The sequence below is a fragment of the Danio rerio genome, chromosome 15, assembly GCF_052040795.2.
Source record: "Danio rerio strain M-AB ecotype USA chromosome 15, GRCz13ab, whole genome shotgun sequence".
NCBI lineage: Eukaryota > Metazoa > Chordata > Actinopteri > Cypriniformes > Danionidae > Danio > Danio rerio.
In genome coordinates this window covers 33242396-33258472 of record NC_141035.1, presented here as the reverse complement: position 1 = coordinate 33258472, position 16077 = coordinate 33242396, and the positions used below count along the sequence as shown (strand labels likewise).

At 36.1% G+C, this 16077-nt stretch overlaps 1 protein-coding gene across 50 annotated transcripts in view; it reads left to right on the top strand.

Moving 5' to 3' along the window:
* The window catches only part of msi2b (musashi RNA-binding protein 2b), a 413958-nt gene extending 398477 nt beyond the window's left edge, over positions 1–15481 (top strand). For 20 of the 50 annotated variants that reach the window (XM_087282615.1, XM_087282616.1, XM_087282626.1 and 17 more), the window contains 3 exons: positions 4347–4501; positions 10802–10878; positions 13813–15481. In XM_087282615.1, coding sequence (XP_087138741.1) covers positions 4347–4501; positions 10802–10843 — 197 coding nt within the window. In that variant the 3' untranslated portion in view covers positions 10844–10878; positions 13813–15481. Of the gene's footprint in view, positions 1–4346; positions 4502–10801; positions 10879–13809 lie in introns of all 50 variants that reach the window. The other 30 variants (XM_087282617.1, XM_087282627.1, XM_087282609.1 and 27 more) reach the window with 3 other exon arrangements.
* Positions 15482–16077: the final 596 nt, after the last annotated feature.

The following is a 16077-nucleotide window of genomic DNA, read 5'->3' as shown; positions in this document are numbered from 1 at the left end:
AATATTTTTAAAATATTTATTAAAAATACTTTGATCGTGTAAATATATATATATATATATATATATATATATATATATATTACATTTTGTGATGTACTTCTTACAATAAAATCATAAACAATCTCATGTATAACAAAATGGAGTTTTACTCTATAGTGAAATATATTTGTCCTAATAGTGTTTTTCGCATTGTACTACAACTTTTGCCCGCAGGCCCTAGTTTGGGCATCTCTGATCTAAACAGTTCAAGAGATGCTCCAAGAGAATGAAATAACTGGTTTAAACTGGCTACAAAATATATGGACACAATGAGTGGTTAATCAACGCTTTTGCCTTATTTAAATAATCTACAAGTTTTAATTTTGCAATTATGATTTTTTTTTTAATATCGTCAGTTTTTATTCCTTTTTTTCTGTCATTTATTTCTCATTTGCTGATTATTTTATGAGTTTGAGGATGTTAATATATTGCATAGGCTATTTTATATCCATATCTAAAATGCTTTGGCATTCAAGTTTGCTTTGAACTTGAATTAAGAGAGAGAAGCAGGTTTTACCTGTCAGTGTGTGCACATGGCTCCTGAATAGCATAAAAGTAAGAAATATAGTAGATTTTTTATATATATATATATATATATATATATATATATATATATATATATATATATATATATATATATATATATATATATATATATATATATATATATATATATATATATATATATATAAACATGAACACATTGAAAAGAGTGTAAAACTGTGTAATAATAAACAAAGTTATTGTTAAAAATTTAATTAAATTATGTTTTGTTATGTCGCATATAGTTAACTATTTATGTGATGTGGGTAAATGGTGTTTTAAATTCGGCTACCACCACAAGTATATTTTAAACCTGTGGGAAGTACTGTATCATATCACATTTTCATTCTATATACACAAATATGTAAAGAAATATTAAGAGAACTTTAGACTTTACCTTTAAAAGAAACATTTTAAAATTTCAGTAAAACAATGTTTGTGACATTTCTTTGGAAAAGTGACTTCTAAAAAAAAGGATCATTCAGAGTTTTTTTCCCCACAAAATCACAAAAATGGTTGTATTTATGTTCAAATACAAACAATGCAACACAAATTTACTCTTAAGAAGAGCTGAGACATTAAAATTTGGCAGAATCAACATGCTTTTCTATCACAACCAACAATAACTTTTGTTATTCTGACCAATTCTTAGTTTCTGAAAGAAATAAAAGTAATAATCTAAATGACAACATTCATTCATTCATTTATTCATTTATTCACTCATTCATTCATTTTTTTTTTTGTCTGAGTCCCTTTTTTCATCAGAGGTCGCCATAGTGGAATGAACCACCAGATTATCCAGCATATGTTTTACACAGCTGATGCCCTTCCAGCAGCAACCCAACACTGGGAAACACCCATACATACTCATTCACACACACATTCGTACACTACGGCCAATTTTAGTTTATTCAATTCACCCATAGCCATGTCTATAGCGACCGTCTTGCTGTGAGGTGACCACTGAGCTACCGTATCAGCCAAAATGAAAACACTTTTATTTAAAATGTGAAATTATAGGACAAAGCAAATATTAACATTCTGATTTTTCAAGTGTTCTCTTCATTTTGTTGCTTCTGTGTATATAGATATGCTTAAATATATCAATTAAATATACATTACCTGAAAAGGAAGAAGTATAACTCTATTCAGCAGACTGCGCACTGGTATCATTTTAAATTCTTTGGTGAAACTCTATCAAAAAGTCATTTCTTCTTTGCATATTTTAGAAATTTTATTCTAAAGAAAGCATATCAAAGAAATCATTCACACAACTATTAAGTAAATTAACTACCATATATGCAAATGACATTCTTAACTCTGCAAAAGCCGGTTTCCATTTGCACTCTGCATTTGGCGGGCCTTTAATTTGAGCTCTCAGCCTTCATCTTCAACGCTTTCTGCCTTCAAATGTAGCTTTAGCGGAAGTGCAGCCGCTCTTGCAGTGGAGAGGAAACTCCATGATTCAGTCTTCCTCGTATTTTACCCAAGACACCCTCAGCAATTTCCCGCTTTCCAGGCCTGATAGCCCCCTGACGCTAACTGCCAGATAATCACCACCATATACATTTAAGAAGAAAAAAAATAAGAGAGAGAGAGAGAGAGAGAGACCACTTTCCCAATGACAGGTGTTGATTAGATAGGGGGTGTTGTGGCAAAATCCCCTGTGCAATTTTCAGTGCGGGACTGGAGAAGCGGCAGTCAAATTTGAAGGAGGATGGGCGTCTGATATGAGATTGGGGGAAAGGGAGTGTACAGGAGCGCAGAGAGGGTGAGGTTATGATAATGAAAGAAACCTGCAAGGAAGCGATTCATTCTCACTCGCACTTTTAAACATTACTGAAGCCCTCAGAGGAGAAGGAAAAATCATGCAGATCTCCATCACACACAGCAGTCCTGCTCTTAGTTCTGGCCTAAAACCTTCTAACCCGCGAGATGCGCCTGACCACTCATATGTGTTTTTTCATCTGCATGCATGGAGGAGATGCATTGCTGCTTGAAGTAGAGCTGATTAGATTGTGCAGTGTGTACTATTAGTCAAAGGTTTGGGATCTGTATGATTTTTTGGTCTCACTTTATTTTGATGGTCCATTTAAGTTGCATTGCAAATCATTTTCCTTAGATTACAAGTATACTGTTAGGTTGGGGTTGTGGTTAGGGTTAGTTTAAGTTGACATGTACTTGCTATGTTTCTTATAGTCAGTTAAATGTCTGTTGAAGTAGCAGTATCAACATATTAAGCTGACAGTCTACTAATACTCAAATGGACCATCAAAATAAAGTGTTACCAAATTTTTGTTAGGTTTTTAAATGATTCCTACTATGACCACACTAGTCTTCCATGTCACATGCTTCTTCAGAAATCATATTATAATGATTTGCTGTTTTATGATCATCAATTATTAATGGTACTTGTATATTATGAGCTATGTTTCCATCCACCTAGTTTTTTGTGCATTTTGGATGTGCGCATAAAAAAATGGTTAATGGAAATGCCAAGATGCACAGCAATTTTAAAAATGCGCATAAAAAGCGTATGCGCATAACTGAGTAGGATAAACGTTTTATTTGATAAGAAAAGATGCGCATAAACTATGATGGAAACACTTTTACCTAACAAATTCTAGTATGCACATTTAAAAAGTTTTTTTTTGTTATAGGAGATCATGTACAATAAAAAAGTGTGAATGGATAAACCAGCAGGCTTAGCACATTGTAAAACATTTAAAATTTAAAATGTTGTTTTGGTCATTCCAAAATGCCTTAACCATTTCCGTATTAGTGTTATTATATTATTAATGGCCTCCAGAACTGTCAAGAGCATCTGTGCTCCTTGTTTAACGTTTAAAGTTTTACACGTTCATTGCATTTAAGTATTTGTCTTTTGAGGTGCAAGTCATTTATTAAATAAAGAAAAGATTGATGCAGCTTCTCATACCGCAGCAATTTTCACTTTTACTGTTAATATTTGGCGCTAGTTAATCAGGAAGTGATGATTTTGTTTTCTTTGATTAATTGGATGGAAATGCTGCTTTATTTGCACGTCTTTTATGTGATGTTCCAGTTTTGCACAAATTTAATTTGTATTTTTGAATGGATACATAGCTGATGGTACTCATTCATTTTTAGCAGTTTTTGATGAAAAGAGAGTTAAAAATAACACAATTTAGCAACCATTTGTTTTATAATTACTATTTATTCATTATATATTTATGATCTAAATTTCTTTAGCTAAAATTAATACATTTTAATGGTGCTTTTGAATGATAGGGCAGCTTACACAAAAATATGAAGCAGCCCAACAGTTTTCAACACTGATAATAATAATAAATGTATCTTCATCAGCAGATCAATGTATTAGTTATATTAAGAGTTCTGAAGGATCATGTGACGTGAGAGTGAAGTAACTTTAGAGGAATAAATAAAATGATAAACAACTTTCAATTCTTTTAAATTGTAATAATATTTCATTTTTCATTGTATTTCTCATCAAATAAATGCAGCCTAACTGAGCTGAATAGGATTATTTTAAAAATGTCTAATCCCAAACTTTGGACCGGTACTCTTTGTGTACATCTATGTGTTTGGATCCCTTTTGGTTGAAAAAATTGCACCACTATTCTCAAAACACCCCAAGCAGTATAGACATACACACATGACTCCATATTGAGCTTATAGTGCATGCTAGTGCTAAGCTTGTTAGTCATGCTAAACACTAGCAACCCCTCCTCACATTACTGTTGGCACGGCCGCTTCTCTGGCAGGCACCAACCCGCCCCGGCCTGGAGCCTTTCCTGGAGCCAGCAGCCCCGGGCCAGTGGCTGACCTGTACGGCCCCACCAGCCAGGACTCCGGCGTGGGCAACTACATTAGCGCTGCTAGCCCCCAGCCTGGCTCCGGCTTCGGACACAGCATTGCTGTAAGTACCCTGTTCACCACCATCTCTCACTGTCTCTCTGTTCTGCCCATCTAATGCATTCGCCACCTTCCCTGACAGAGAGTTGATGCTTTTAGATGCTAGCCTGGTTGTTTTTTTGTGATAGTTTATAGCAGATCAAAGGTTAATGTTGGAAAGTGAGCAGCTGATAAAATGCACTCATATACAGTGCATCCAGAAAGTATTCATAGCTCTCCACTTTTTCCACATTTTTTATGTTACAGCCTTATTCCAGAATGGATTAAATTCATATATTTTCTCAAAATTCCAAACACACAATGTGAAAAAAAGAGTTTTTAAAATTGTTGCAAATTTATATATATATATATATATATATATATATATATATATATATATATATATATATATATATAAAAAAACCTGAAAAATCACATGTACATAAGTATTCACAGCCTTTGGGGTGACGCTCTAAAATGAGCTCATGTACATTCTGTTTCCACTGATCATTCTCGAGATGTTAGGGTTAGGTGAACAAAACCAAAACCACCCAGCTATACAGAATCCAGACAGCCTATAACAAGCTGTCTGTAAAAACACAAAGACATACAGCACCAAGCAAGTGACACAGACAGCATCACGCTCTCTCTCATTCACACATACACATAGACAGCACAAAGCTCTCTCTCATTCACACACATACACACACACACACACATAGACAGCAAGAAACAAGCTAAACACAGCATCACGCTCTCTCATTCACACACATACATACGCGTGCTCGGGAGTTGGGAGCGATATTGTTAGACCGCCCGCTCCCGTTCAATTTACACCAGAGTTACTGACCGCTCCCGCGATTTATTCGGAAATTTATTCCCGCGCCACAAGAAACCTGGTTGGGTCCCAGACCTCTACTGTGGGAATGTTTTTCAGCAGCAGGAACTGGAAGACTAGTACGGATAGAGGGGAAGATGAATGCAGCCATGTACAGAGACATCCTGAATGATAACCTGCTTCATTCTGCTCTTGACCTCAGACTGGGGTAATGGTTCGTCTTTCAGCAGGACAATGGCCCAAAGCACACCGCTAAAATATCAGTGACTTCATAACGACTCGGTGAATGTCCTTGAGTGGCCCAGCCAGAGCACAGACCTATTGAACATTTCAGAGAGATCTGAAAATGGCTGTACACCGTTGCTTGCCATCCAACCTGAAGGAGCTTGAGAGGTACTGCAAAGAGGAATGGGCAAATGTTCTCAAAGACAAGGGTGCCAAGCTTGTGGCATCATATTCAAAAAGACTTGAGACTGTAAATGCTGCCAAAGGTGCATCAACAAAGTATTGAGCAAAGGCTGAGAATACTTATGTACATTTTTATGTATGTGATTTTTCAGGTTTTTTATTTTGAATAAATTTGCAACAATTTCAATAATCAGTTTTTCACATTGTCATTATGGGGTATTGTATGTAGAGTTTTGAGGGAAAAAATAAATTTAATTGATTCTGGAATAAGGCTGTAACAAAAAATCTGTGAAAAAAGTGAAGCTCCATGAATACTTTCTAGATGCACTGTAATTAAAGGTAAATTATTTATTGGGTGCATCTCGTCATTTAAATTAATTAGTTAAATTAATTAAATTAATTAATTAGTTTTTTTTTTATATCTAAATTAACATAAGAAATTATAATTAAATATATTTAATTATTTCCGAAAAACCCTTAAGTTAAACGTCCAAGTAACAACCGTTTATCTGTAAATCCTACACCAGGGGTCACCAACATGGTGCCTGTGGGCACCAGGTAGCCCGGCAGGTTCACATGAGTTGCCCGCGGGCCTGTTCTAAAAATAGCGCACCATAACACCACATATGAGTAAGCTGCATCTAATATTTTTATAGTTATTCTTTTTAAATCACATTTGCATTGGTGTAAATTTAAAAATTACTTTAAGTTATATATTAACAAAACTTTAAAAACAATTTTAGACAAATGAAGTGTTGCATATTGATATTTATCTAACTTATTAAACCATTGTTGACAACTACTGTGAGAAATCATTAACATGATCAATGTCTTCACATAGATGAATATTATTAATTGTTAATAATAACATATAATTAAAAGTAAATTAAGAGAAATGTGTTATTTAATAACTGGTAGCCCTTCACACTAATCGGTACCCAAGAAGTAGCTCTCAGTTTCCAAAAGGTTGGTGAGCCCCTGTCCTACACCCACTAACCATTTAACATCAAAAGAGAATGAAAATGATTAACAGCATTATAGTCTGCTCATATTTGTATCACAGCATATTTGTATTAGTATTATAGCACCGTGGCCTTAGCTGTCAGCTTGCTTAATTGTGTAACAGGGCAAATACACCCCCGAAATATGTGCTGAAGGCAATTTAAACAGCACAATTTGCTCCCAAATGCAGCGAACAACCATAATCTGATATACTTGGCCTGATCCAGGAACCTAAATTGGCTTTTTAACATGCAGAAACGGCGGTTCCACTGCTGTTCTCAATCATTTGGTAATCAGCCGAAAATGTATACGCAAAAAATCCCGCCATGATATGCATAGAAACTAGGCAAGATTGACGGCAATTTTAAATACACTGAAATACCTTGAACAAAACTTTCCCTCCACAAAGTAATCTAGCTAATAAATTAATTAGCTAATCAATTTTTCAAAGCGAATTTGTCCTGCAGCGCTGAATATTTCTAACACAACTAATAGGACTAAAAGAACGTGTGATATGCGGGGACGTGAAATCAAAAGCAGCAAATACATGACGTTATGCAGAGAGGAGCTAAATAAATCATCTGAGACGTAATGGCTCGCATTGGGTCCAAAGGTGAGATAGATGTGCATGTTTTACCCATACTAATTATCAGGAACAAGACTATAAAAAATGTCTTTCTTTTGAAGGCTGGAAAATGTGAAATCACCGTCTCATTAGCGCAAAGCAGGTGCCCTGGCAAATAGCTCCAGTTAGATAGCGTTGCTTTTTAGCATTGCTAACATTTCTGCATTCCTCTCTCTCTGTCAACTTCAGGATAACAAACTGTGAACTTGTACCGGCTGTCAGCGGCAGTGTGATGTGTCAGTGTGCTTTTGTTCATGTGCCAGCCCGGAGGACAGAAATCTCACAATTAGTTCTTCTCTCATTTTCAACCCGGTATTTTGTTTCCCGCACACAAAGGCTTTTTTATTTTTCCAGCAGATGATGGGCATACCAGAGGCAGCCTTTGAAAGGTCCCCCACACAAAGTGCATATGTAAATCAATAAGGCGATAATAAACTCTTGTGAGAAACCCTGTCATAAGAATATGTTGTCTTGCCCTTTGAAGCCATAGGCATTCATTATTCCTTCCGTGCATTAGTTTTTAACCTTTAGCGGAGCGGAGAGATGGAGCAGGAGTTGGATGGAGGAGAACAAGGAGCAGGAGCCGCTCACAGGGGGGTTGATGAGGGAGGCCGTGCTAAATCACAGCCTGCCGAGGGAATTACCGGCTCCGGACGCTGAAATAAAAAAAGGGAAAGAAAACGGCGTCCAGATCTGCTGGAAAAATGAATAAGAGCCTTTGTGTGTGAGGACACTGTTTATTGCCTATCTGCACACACCTCAGATTCATTCTGCCTTCAATGCCCCTCCAATCTCTTGTTTGTGAGGAAAAGCAAATGACTTTCTCTCTCTCTTTCTCTATTCTGCCCTTAAGTACAGTTTGCAAAACAGACCGAGCACTCATTAAATCTAAACGGGATTTTCAGAATAACAATGTCACCTTGCGTTTGACTTTCAGATGGAGTTTTTCTAACCTAAATAGAGTCAAATTTAGGTTGGCCTCAAACCCTCAGAACATCTCGCCTGTGATTGACAGAGTTCTGGAGGCAGAAAGACTGCCTGACATGAACTGCTGTTTCTCACAAACTGAAAAGCTTTTTGTTTGCACAAAAGATTTCTTTCTATAAACGCATACATCTCACCGGTGCTCGCGTTCCCCTGTGTTTGGACCGGAGCCTGACGCTGGTGAAGTTCACAGTTTTGCTGCTTAGATTGAGGCTTATGTGTGATTTCCGACAGCTTATGTTTGCTGCATGAATTGTGATTTCCAGATGAATTGATTAATGTTGTTATTGTTGGCATGAATGTTAATGATTATATATAATTACTTGAATTAAACCTTCTGTTCCCTCTTACAACAGAATACTTGACATTCTCTCTGATTTATTGAAATGTATATATTTGCTTCATTTTGCTTTGTTTGGCAAAAAAATAGTACAATTGAGAGCAGGAATAATTGTAACACTTTGTTCCCCACAAATTCAAGATGAGGGCAAAAAAAAAAACACAGTTAAACTAAAAGTGAATTGCCATGCTGTACTTCCCAAAACACATCATTTTAACGAACATTAAAAATCATTAAAACAATAATCAAATTGAAGAATTTTGACTTAATATTTTCAAGTCTCCTTTTTTTTTGTAAATACCTCATTTATATACACTCACTGGCCTCTTTTTTAGTTACAACTTACTAGTACCGGGTTTGACCCCTTTTACCTTCATAACTGCTTTAATCATTCATGGCATAGATTCAACAAGGTACTGGAAATATTCCTCAGAGAATTCAGTCCATATTGACATGATAGCATTACGCAGTTGTTTCAGATTTGTCTACTGCACATTCATGATGCGAATCTCCCGTTCCACCACATCCCAAAGGTGCTCTATTGGATTGAGTTCAGGTGACTGTGGAGGCCATATGAGTACTGTGAACTCATTGTCATGTTCAAGAAACCAGTCTGATATTATTCGCGCTTTATGACATGGCGTGTTATCCTGCTGGAACTAGCCATCAGAAGATGGGAACATTGTAGTCATAAAGCAATAAACATGGTCAGCAACAATACTCAGATAGGCTGTGGCGTTGACATGATGCTCAATTGGTACTAATGGGCTCAAAGTGTGCCAAGAAAATACACCCCATACCATTACACCACCAGCCTGAACCGTTGATATAAGGCAGGATGGATCCATGCTTTCATGGTTTTGACGCCAAATTCTGACCCTACCTTTCGAATGTTGCAGCAGAAATTGAGACTCCTCAGACCAAGCAATGTTTTTCCAATCTAATGTCTAATTTTGGCAAGCTTGTGCCAATTCTAGCCTCATTTCCAGTTTGCTGACAGGAGTGGCACCCGGTGTGGTCTTCTGCTGCTGCCTAAATCAGCTTTCTTCCCCATTCTGATGCCCGGTTTGAACTGCAGCAGATAATGCATTTGACCATGTAGACATGGTCAAGACTGAGATGCTGCCAAGTGATTGGCTGATTGGAAATTTGTGTAACGAGCAATTGGACAGGTGTATGTAATATAGTGGCTGGTGATTTTATTGTTAGCAGTTTAAGTGATCTGATTGATTGAAGTAATTTAGGAATATAAATACTCAAATATAAATTTAATAATAAGATCATTAATAAAATTGTCTTTACATATGCAAAACAAAACTTGAAGGATAGTTCACCCAGAAACAAAATTCTTCTCCATTTACTTACATTCAAGCAGTTCTAAAGTTTAATGAACTTGTTCCATTTGAACAAAAAACAAGATGAAGAATGTTGAATAAGAATGTTGGATACAGACATCCATAATAGGATTGAAAATTGCTATGCAAGTCATTGGTCGTTTTTCGTAATCCTTCTTCAGTATATTTTCTTTTGTGTTCAACAAAAGAAAGAAATTCAAACAGGTTTGGAGCAAATTGATGATGAATAAATAATGACAGAATTTTCCATTTTGGGTGAACTATCCTTTTAAACAGTACATTTAAAATGGGGATATGATAAAGTTATAGTAAATGCATAGCAAATGGAAGTATATTTAATCATTAATATAATCGTTTAAAACAATTACATCGCTTAACTAAAAATAACACAACTTTTAACTACACCATCAACTTTACTACAACTTTCTTGCCGAACTTGCAAACACACTGCAGCAAAACAATCAATATTTATTGCAACATTTGAAGCAAGCAGCCTTTAAAAGTGTTTGATTGGTTTTACCCTGATAAAATATAGCCACAGTGTACTGTGCGTGAAGTTACACGTCCTGAGCATTACAGTTCTTCCTGCTCTCCCTCATGCTGTTCATCAGATCAGACTTGGGGAATGATCTGCACTGATCTCTAAGGGTAATAGATAACATTCATTCATGCTAGCAACACATGCAATGATTGAATTGACTTACAAGTGAGAGAAATATTAGCCTTTTCACTCAGAATGCATACTGACACCATTACTAACTGTACACTTTTAGGGTCCTTTGATTGCGACAGCTTTTACAAACGGATACCATTGAAACCTAACAGGTGGTTGGTTGCCATCTCATTTGAGGTAGATATCCTTGTACCATTTATCAAATATATATATTTTTATATTTGTGCCTTCATAATTATGTATCTATTCACTCCACTATCTTCCTGCTGCATTCATTTTGGTCCCCTCTCATTTTGATCTCATTTACGTTGAATCCCCGTAGCTCTTTTATTTCTCATCAACACCCGTAAGGCTTTTACAGGGCTTTTTTTTTACATCCCAGACAGTGCAAATTCAACTTCATATGCAACAACTTGATTTTCAGAGGCCTTACTTCTCAATGAACATCTCCGCTATTATTGCTTCTACAGTTTGAAGCCCTTTAAAAGCCTTTTAAAAGTGTTTCCCGCTTGGCAAACACCGTTTTCGTGGCGGCTACACATTTCCTCCATTACTTTTTGTCACTAGTTCCTCCTTTATCCTCCGCCTGCCTGTCTGTCATCTGACTTCTCCTTTCATGCATGAAGTCTGCGAACGGTTTGACTGGAAACTGCGCAGTTGCTTTCTTTCACTGCCAGAGCTGTATTGGCGACAGGCGCTCGTATCGCCTCGTATCCTCTATGAAGTGCTGTATTTGGATATTATGCACAGGTGTTGCGGCTTTGATTAGTGCGCACCTGGAAGCGAGCCCTCTTTGCTGAGAATCTGTTGACTTAGGTGCCATCTGATGTAATTCATCAGGTTTTTCGGGATAAGGTGCTGTTTCTGTAATCACTGCGCTTGTATGGCTGGGTCTTAAGGGCTTAAAGGTGATTTTGAGTATATGCTGAGATGCCAGATATGGCTAAATCGGAGATGACTCGCTTATTTAAATGCGGCGTGTTTGTGAATAAAGTGGATGCGCATTTACTCCTTCCAAATTCCTCCTCTATACTTAGTTAATATTTGCACCCGGACTGTTTTTTTCTCTCTCTCTCATTTCTCCCACGGCGATGCATCAAGTGCGATTACGCCAGACTCTGTGGCTTTATGGCATTTACCTGTGACCTGTCGTCTGAATAAGAGGCCTGCGGACTGCGGTTTGTTGTCCATAATCTTCCTAAAGAGCTTCTCATTTTGTCCTCGAGGCAAAACGGATGATTGATTTAATGAGTAGGTTGAATCGCTCCATCTGTATGGATTCTCCAAACGTTTGATTGAAGTACACATCAGCAGTCAGAGAAAGCAACCGCGGCGGAGAGGGGGTTTTGCACAAGCAGGTTCTTAACTTGTCATTTCCTGGTCGGATGGACATCCGAAGGGTTTCTGCATGCGTGAAACACTGACATATGTGTTGTGTTGTGTAAATGTCTGAACTCTGTGTTGATATAAAATGTGTTTGAATAAAAGTGCCGATGTGTTCTGGATCTGAGCCTAAACAAGTAGGGCTTATAATGAAAAGATGCTGACAGTGGCATCACTTGATATAAGTGAACAATATAACATCTCTACTTCAGTTTAAAGCTGTCGGCAGCAAACTTTCAGCCAGACCAAGTCAATATACAGTTTGTTTAAACTAGATTTATTGTGTACCATCAGATGCTTCAGTTTATCAAACACATTGCTTTTCCAAAAGTCAGTATATTCTTGTAAGGAGAGCAATTTTTAGGGATGTAATGATTCAGTGATTTCGATTTCACCGTTTGATTATCAAAATGATACTGAAGTCATTATACAGTAAATGAAAAGCTGACCTTAGTGTTACCGATAATCACAAAGCAGTGCTGAACATCGATTTGTATCATTCAGAGGTAACACAAGCAGAAAATACCATCTAAAAATATCAAACAATCAGTTCCCCCCTGAGATTCATTCTCCTTCTACAGTTCTAGTAGGATTTGTTTGGCATTTCAAATGATTTGAATTGATTTTCAACTGGTTTGCTGTTCATTGTTACATCCCTATCTATTTAATTAAATGACAGTTTAACTGAAGTGAAATTGTCTAAATATTTGGGTGTTTATTACACTGCCGCAATTTGGAAGTTTAGACACATCTACTAATTCTGTATTACTGTTTTCCATAGTTTAGAACCAAACTAAATCAAAATTCATCCGTGATGCTTTGATTGAAAGGTTCTCTGAGTAGCATCAGTATATCAACTTTCTAAACCCATATTTTAGAATGTTAGTGTATTTATCTACAAATCAGAAGCTTGGTTTGTTTGTTTTTAACATGAATGAGATTACAAAACTGAAATTCTAATGTGAAATGTGCACTAAAAAGGCTGCCTTAAATGTTTTAGTTAAATCAAATGAACTTTTATAATCATGTCAACTTAGTCAAAGTGACAAAAAATACTCATTAAAATAAGTTAAAGCAACATAAAAATGTGTTTTCTTGATTTGTTTTTTGTCAAAAAACATAATTTATCTAAATGTGTGTGAACAGTGTTCATGTAAATTCACCAACCTAACATCATTATTGCTGCAGTAAGGCTCAGATGCAGCACACATCACTCTACTTAAATGTATAGTTCACCCAAAAATGAAACTTTACTCACTATTTACTCACCTACAAGTGTTTCTAAACCTTTGTGTGTTTCTTTTTTCTGTTGAAAACTAAAGAACATATTGTAATGAATGCTATATATATAATAATGCTATATATACACATTGTTTCTCAACCACGTTCTTGGAGGACCATCAGCTTTGCACATTTTCCATGGCTCCTTAACCAAACACGCATGATCCAGATCATGAGCTCATTAGCAGAGACAAAAGTCCTGTAATGGGTGTGACAGACAATGTAGACATCCAAAACATGCAATGTTTGTGATCCTCCAGGAACGTGGTTGAGAAACACTGCTAAAGGAGTCAATAGCTACCAGTTTCCAACATTTTTAAAATGTGTTCCTTTGTTTACAACAGAAGAAATAAAACTCTGATTCAGGTTTTGAACCTGAAGTGAAGGCTGAGTAAATGATGACAGAATTATGAGATTGCTGAGCCGCTTCTCTGTTTGCTCCAGCAGAGTTTATCAGGAGGCCCGGGGAAGACTGGCCGGAGTTTTTAATTGGTTCTGTGTACAGGTAAAGGCCATTAAACTTCAAGCACTACAGCGCTGAACGGGAATCTAAAGCTGAGATGGCGCCACACGAAGAACAAACCGAAATGTCAGAATCATCTCAGAAAGAAGAAGAAAAAAATACAACAACTAAAGAATCTGCTGTACTATACTGAAACCCTGGCTTTTGAATATGTTATCCTAGTGTAGCCCTGACCTTAACTTAGGATTTGATTTGATTTCTTTGTCCTTTTTTCCCCTTTTAGAAGAGTTTTATTCATCTTTTATTGTGTACACGTTGACTCAACCAACGTTTCTTTCTTTCAAAGTTTCTAGATGTTCTTCATTGTTCTTGAATGTTCTCTGACGAGAGCGACTATGTAAACATGAACTAATGTCCTTTTTTTGTTGTTGTTGCTGTTTTGTTTTTTGAGCTAGTAATATTCCAATTGCAGTTTCATTTCACAGCCCTTGACCGATCACATTTTCATACGAGCAAGAAAACTGATTGAAAAGGTGGCATTTTTAATTCAAGCCTATATCGCAATGAGTGGATAACTCAAAAGAAAAAAAAAGAAAAAAAAAAGATCTTAGTAGCTCTGTTCAATGTTTATCGTGATGTCTTGTTAACCATGATTACCTATTTTGGGCAATAAGAGGACTACAATATTTTCACAGTCCTTTTTTATAAATGTCATTTTTGTTGTCGATGATGAAGAAAAAAAACAAGAAAAAGATAAAGCTTTCCTTTTAATACTTTGTGAGATTTAAAAAGAAAAGAATTCTGAAACTGTAAATATTCTTCTGTTCACTGCATCAAACTGTTTCTGAGAGAGAACCATATTTTTGTGATGGTGTCATAGAGGTTGTATTGTGCGCAAGGCGAAATATGTCAGTGCAAAAATATATCTTTGAGGCTCAATGCAGTAACCGAGGTCCATCTGTAGCACAAAAAGGCCGTGATTTTACCCCAGTACGGACGAAAGTCAATCCAACACTGTTAGCACGCTTTGTAAATACTGTGCAGGTGTCATACCAGCATACAGATTAGATAGTACGTTACGCTTACGAAGAGAATCTACTTCACAAGGTATACAGAAATCAGCGTCATAACAAAACGAAAAAGAAAATCCAAAGCACACATGAATTATAATTTCAAAACCGTGTCGAGACATTTCACGTTTCATTACGTCGTCTTGTATGAGCTTCTTTTTTTTCCGTCGCGTGTCTGTGTGGAGATTTTTACACGGAACGAGTTGAATAGCAAAGGCAATATTTCAACATTGCTTCTATGATCAGAAAAAAAAGAAGAAGAATCTTTTATACCATTACCTCAGTCCTGTGAGAATTACTTTAAAGGAGATTAAAATTAATTTATTTTATCCTGAGACAGATATTGAGAAAAAAAAGAGATATTAAAGTGTTGTTTTGAAATTAAGTAACTCATTGCACTGTGAGAGAGAATTTATCATTTTTCTATTTGCACATGTGAACTGACAGTCTCGAACAAGGGTCATGTGAAGGAATTTTTCCACACGGGATAACACTTGCGAATTTCCAGTCTTGGCTTACGTTGATTTGAAGACTGTACTTTGAAAGAAATAAACGATCTCCTTCCAGGGATTTTATTCTAGAATATCAGAGATGAGTTTTATTGGTAGCAATAGTTCATTTCCTCAGAAACACTGAAACTGATTGAAACCAGTAGCTGCTACACACATTTGTTGTACATGTGGGGACTGGATTTTGATGAGACACAAATGGCATTTGGAAATATGAATGATATTTGCGAATATGAATCGACTGACATGTGTATGCTGTTTATTCGACCTTGTCGAAATGGTTTATTTTCCTTTATTTAATTGTGTTTTTAGTGTTCATTTCACTAGCAGGTGAGGCAGAATGCTGGATTCTTTCTTAAGAAGGAGATATAAAGTAATACGATTTTAAAATAAAATAAAAAGAGAGAACTTTGTGCTAGCTGTTTAAAAAAAAAACAAAAAAACAAACGTTACAACAAAGAGAAAAAAAAAACGAAAGGAAACGATCCCGAACATGTTTTGAATTTAAACAGGGATGGATTTTTATCAATATTTTTGTGGATGTTAATGATTATACTAAATATAACAATGACAATAATACAGATATTATGTACTGTATTTATCAATTGTTTCTCTTCATTCCCTGTCACCTCATTCAGTAATATTATGTTGATCATTGTATTTTAGTAGT